This window comes from Centruroides sculpturatus, unplaced genomic scaffold, assembly GCF_000671375.1.
Source record: "Centruroides sculpturatus isolate CEXI.00-Female unplaced genomic scaffold, Cexi_2.0 scaffold1882, whole genome shotgun sequence".
In the NCBI taxonomy this organism is placed as follows: domain Eukaryota; kingdom Metazoa; phylum Arthropoda; class Arachnida; order Scorpiones; family Buthidae; genus Centruroides; species Centruroides sculpturatus.
Genome location: NW_019389333.1, coordinates 3,396 through 9,235, shown reverse-complemented (window position 1 = coordinate 9,235; position 5,840 = coordinate 3,396). Strand labels below are relative to the sequence as shown.

The following is a 5,840-nucleotide window of genomic DNA, read 5'->3' as shown; positions in this document are numbered from 1 at the left end:
AAATGATACAATAGCCACGATTATTATTTTAAAAAGTTTACATTAGGCTTAATATCGACGAAAATTCAACATGAAGTGACGTGCAACGGAGAAAAATTTCAACATGGGATAGGTTAATATATTTTTTCATACATAATCAGTTATCTGAAAAATAAGTTATCCGAACAACCCCAGTCCGCAATTGATTTGGATAAACGACGCTCTACTGTATTGTGTTGTTGTACACAATAAATGCACCCTAAAGAAGATATTTAAACTGAATCTTTGAGGAAAATATGTAAACTACAAAGACACTGAGTATATCTTGCTAGAATGGAGATCATGGTACAAAATTCCTTGCAACATAAGAGAATAGATCACATACCCTATATTATAGTGAATTGATATCTCTGTATTAGCTAGCATTTTTTAACATATTTTATTTAATCTGATTATTTGTATTAATAATAATTCAAAAACATAAGTAATTTGGTTTGGTAATTTTTTTAAACTTTAAAAGCTTCACATGATATTCTATAATTTGAATTGCATTTGAGACTTCTATGTTTCATTGAGAATTCTGTTACACTTCAAATTCTTATTTATTTAAAAAAACAAAGAAGACCATTGAAAATTAATGATTAAACACATTTGTGTTTGAAGAGAAAAATAAAATAGTTGTCGATTTAAAAACATGTTACATGTAACATGTTTTTAAATCGAATAGAATTCATATGAATAGAATTTAAGAAATTATTTGTCTTCTACTAATAAGCAGTTACAAGAATTAAAAGTGACACTTACTTAGTGGATATGGTTTGATTTTAATAGAATAATCTCTCATAATCAAGCCATATCCATTAATTATATCAACACACCTGAATTCTTTGCCAAGTATAAAATTATTTTATTTCTCTAACATTTTCAACCTGCTTAATATAGGTCATCTTCAGGCTTATGATTAAACCATTCCAAAATGGAACGCATCGTTATTTGAATACTTTTATTTTAAATTTAAAAGATTTACAATAATTGTGTATATTAAATTAATGAAAAATAAATAAATAACAATAAAAATAACATAAATAAATAAAAACATAGTAAACAAGGCTAAGTATAACTATTACAAGCTTTAAGGATTTTTAAGTCCCATGCTTTTTTCTATCATATACTTCCACGATGTTGGAACTGCATTAGCATCCTTGGCATGTATACAACAGTTTTTTTATTTTACTTTTATATATTTCCATCTTTTCCATCTTCAATGCAATGGATGGAGAGTGGATCGTTTTAATGACTTTTGCCTCATCCCATTTTAATTAAAATCACTAATATTGTGTTGTTGTGCCCTTTGTCAATGTTGTATTTGTGTTCTCATAGACGTACCACCAGGTTTATTCTGGTTACACCCACATAATCCTTTGCTACTCCTAACTGTTGATTTTCAAATGGTATTTTATATATATATCCAACTTTCTCTTCCATTTTTACACTGTCTTTATCATTCCTTAGTAAGCTATAGATATTGGATGCTCTTTTATAGACCATTCTTGAGTTTTTATAAGTAACCAATTCATTCATCACTCCTTTTATATGCTTATTGTATGTGAATTTGTTAATTGCATCTACTTTAGTATCTTTTTTGCCTTTGTTCTCTGTAACTTTTGATCAGGCCTTCAATTGTGGCGATTTTATAGCCTAAATTTGTTGCAGTTCTTTTAATTCTTCTATCTCGTTGAGATGGTCCTGAACATTGGTACAATATAAAATGCTGATAATTTATATTTATATGGGTCATTGGACCAAGATGATATGTAGAGAGGAGAATGCGTGGGTTTTAAATACATTGCTGTTTGTACATTTCCTTGTTTAAATCTTATATCAATGTCCAAAAAATGGAGATGAGTATAGTTTTTTTGTTCTAGTTTTAGTTTTAACCCATGACCCTTACTATTGATTGCAAGTAAAAATTCTTCAATCTGTCGATTATCCTTCCAAATTATAAACACATCATCTACATAATGTTTGTAGAATATAATATCCTCAATATATACTCAGATTCTTTAAATACTATGACACAAACACCTTATGTCTCTGAGAACCAATATTCATTGTTTTACAAATGTTTTCAACCTGATCTACAGGCCATCGTCAGATATTTTGAATTCTCTGGAACGTTTTTTGTATTGGTTCCAGGTTCGAACAATTATGTGAAAAGAAATTCAAATTTTTTTTTAAACTGTNTTTAAATAAATTATAAATTAAAAAGATTTTAACTATGATAATTAAACAAAAGTTAATGTTATAAAGTCTGTATAATTTCAAATTGTATTAAAAAAATAATGATTTCCTTTGTCAAATGTTTCTAAAATCATTAACTATGAAATACTAAACAATAGCTGACCTGATTTTATTATGTTTATTTTATAAACCACTGATAAAAGTTAACATGAATTACTTAGTTGTAAGTAGAGTAGATTGCATAACTGCTTCAAGAACTAACTACACTTGACTTGTTTATCAAATAAGTTGACACTTAGAGTAATTATGTTCTCAAATAATTATATATAATCATAATAAAATTTTATTATTAACAATATAAATGTTACAATAAGTGAGTAAATACAATATTTTATATAATTAAAATAGTTCCTATTTTAATCCAGTCTTTATTTGATGCCTACAGTCAAAATTCTTCCTCTGAAAGAGTATTTGAATTGATTTTTTGTTTTAGCTTTAAAATCTTTGAACGTAATTAATTCTTTCAGAATATTAAAGGCGGGACTTTGTGTTTTTGTAAGGTAAGGTTATGGACGACGGCTGCCGTTATTTAGTGTGACCACTATTTAGAGGTGAATATAATAGATGTCTTATTTGAAGGGTTTGGGGATCGTAAAAACTTCCGTTAAGTAGAGGTCTCTGCTGTTTGAGAGTGTCCGTTAATAGAGGTTTCACTATATATAGAAAAAATATTAATTAATTAAATTAAGGAATCCTGGAAAAAATCATTGTCATCATCTAGCAAAGTTTAGGAATATGGTTTGAGGTTGTGTGTATATTGGGATTGGTTGGGATGGTCATGATATGGGATTTCACAATTTGATAACCATATGCAAGAGATAGGCAGTAGCAGTATGGAAAAATATAATGTCATTTTGATGAATGTGCCATTTCATAACAGTTAATGAAGTCCAATTGTATTTGATATTGTTTTAAAAAATATAAATAAATTTTGTAATTTTTATGAATGTTGAAGTCATTTTAAAATTACAATATGCATTGAAATTAAACATAAGTTTTACATAAACCAAATTTTCTGTCATTAAATACAGCAGCAAGCAAAAACTGGATATATAAATAAAATCAACATATAATATCAAAATCTAGCAAAAACATGTAATGTATGTCTTCTGGGATTAGTACTTGGACAGCATCCATCAATCAATAAGCTCTTCTGTTTTTCAAGTTCAAACATCCATCATGTTCATTTTATTTTNTTTTATGAATTAATTTGATTTAAATTCAACTGTGGTGCATACTGAAAACGAAAATAGTATCTGCATGCGCAATGAAATGTAATTTAAAATAGCAATGTAATCAATTATTCATATCGTGGCATGGGGCAATCTCCGATCACTAACTTCTGAATTTCGTAGTCCTGTTGTTGATTGGTTGGGCTGTCAACTTTCTTTAACATAAGAAGTGTAGGAAGTTGATGACCTGATCTGTCAAGTAGCTTGGTCAGCAAATGGGGTAAAAATGAGTTTGGAATTTTGTTTGTAAATCAAATTGTTCAAAAAGAGAGGCATTGAAGCTTGAGATTTCACTCTATTATAAGAATTTAACATATAAAATATCTCTGTAAATTTAATTATTTAAAAAACAACATTTTTCCGGGAGTTTACATTTTTATTACTTTCCTGGCTCTGTTTNTTTTATGAATTAATTTGATTTAAATTCAACTGTGGTGCATACTGAAAACGAAAATAGTATCTGCATGCGCAATGAAATGTAATTTAAAATAGCAATGTAATCGATGATTCATATCGTGACATGGGGCAATCTCCGACCACTAACTTCCGAATTGGTAGTCTTGTTGTTGATTGGTTGGCTTGTCAACTTTCTTTAACATAGGAAGTGTAGGAAGTTGATGGCCTGATCTGTCAAGTAGCTTGGTCAGCAAATGGGGTAAAAATGAGTTTGGAATTCTGTTTGTAAATCAAATTGTTCAAAAAGAGAGGCATATGAAGCCCGAGATTTCACTCTATTATAAGAATTTAACATATAAAACATTTCTGTAAATTTAATTATTTAAAAAACAATTTTTTTCCTGGAGTTTACATTTTTATTACTTTCCTGGCTCTGTTTTTATAACAGAGGGAAAGTATGGCAATTGGNAATTCATTTTGAGTTCAAGTTTTTGATGTGTTAAATTTTAAATGTGTACAACATCAAAATATGTTAAATGCAGTAATATTAACATTGTAGTTTATGAAGGGACTGATAACAAAACTGTTAAGTAGTACTTTTCTTGTTTTGTTAGTGAAACATGATTCATTCTTGTAGTATGAAGATGCACTTGAGAAATCATAAAAACAGTTATTTTTTCTTCTATATTTTAAATATTATTTTGAATATCTTTCTAATAAGAAAATAAATTTCTTTGATACGCATTAAGATTATCTTTGTTTATATATTATATTTTTGTTTCTTACAGGCAGCCGATTTAACAAAACCTGTTGATAAACGTGTTTATAAGGGTACTTATCCGACGTGTCATGATTTCAATCAAGTAACTGTTTCGGCTGAATGCGTATCCCTTCTTGTGGGTTTTTCTGCAGGACAGATTCAATTAATTGATCCCATTAAGAAGGAGCTTAGTAAATTATATAATGAAGAGGTAAGTCAAATTAAATTTTTAAGTTGAGCTTTTGTTGTAATTTACTTATTTTTAATTTGAATCCTGAAATTCTGCAATAAATGTCATTTCGCTAATAATTTCTCTAAATATTTGAATACATATTTTGTATTAGAACAAATGAATCATCACTTTTATGTTTTTTTTTTTAATGTTTACTTTTAATTACCTTATTATACATTTGAAATTATTCCGAATTATTGTAATAAAACAGTCTCTACCACAATACTGGTGTAATTTAGTAATAAATACACATAAACACCAAAAACCCAGCATATAATGTACACATTTAAACAAAAATAATGTTTTCTTCCATTTTAAATGTTCATCATTAGGTTAGAAGATATGCAGATATTTAAATATATTTTAAAACTATTTTTTATCTTTTTAAATGAAAAATATATTCAATAGAAACTGAAATGTTTTTCAAGGAACTGGTGTAAAGATGTACTAAACTATGGAATATGTACAACTCAAATATCTTTAGAAAACATACAGAATGTGTATATATATTCAGAATGGATAAGGTGAAACAAAACATGTATTACCAGTATAAGCACTTCTATTAAAGTCTTTATTTCATATAATATAACGTACAATGATGGTACATATAGAATTTTGCACAAAGATAATGAACTGTTATGCTGTCTTTGGAAGGTAATTAATGATATTTGTTTTTTTCCTGCTGAGAATTTGTTGTGTCTGGACTGCAATCTTTATCTGCACTGCAGAGAATCTATAGTGAAGTTCAGAAACTGATGTGATATCATTTTATTCTGTTCTTCTTGCTATGTTAATCTAAAATTATCTCATCCAAAACCTTTAAATTTCCGGTACAAAACCAATATAGTCACTGAACTATATTCAGTGACTAAATATGTTTTGTACCAGAAATTTAAAGGTTTTGGATGAGATGATTTTATATATACCAGTATTTATTAGT

General features: G+C 27.8%; 1 protein-coding gene across 1 annotated transcript in view; it reads left to right on the top strand.

Annotated features, from left to right (window-relative positions):
• Positions 1–4,954, top strand: part of LOC111617247 (WD repeat-containing protein 20-like) — a 25,858-nt gene extending 20,904 nt beyond the window's left edge. Inside the window, exon 2 of the mRNA XM_023358570.1 lies at positions 4,697–4,954. Coding sequence (XP_023214338.1) covers positions 4,697–4,906 — 210 coding nt within the window. The 3' untranslated portion in view covers positions 4,907–4,954. The remainder of the gene's footprint in view (positions 1–4,696) is intronic.
• Positions 4,955–5,840: the final 886 nt, after the last annotated feature.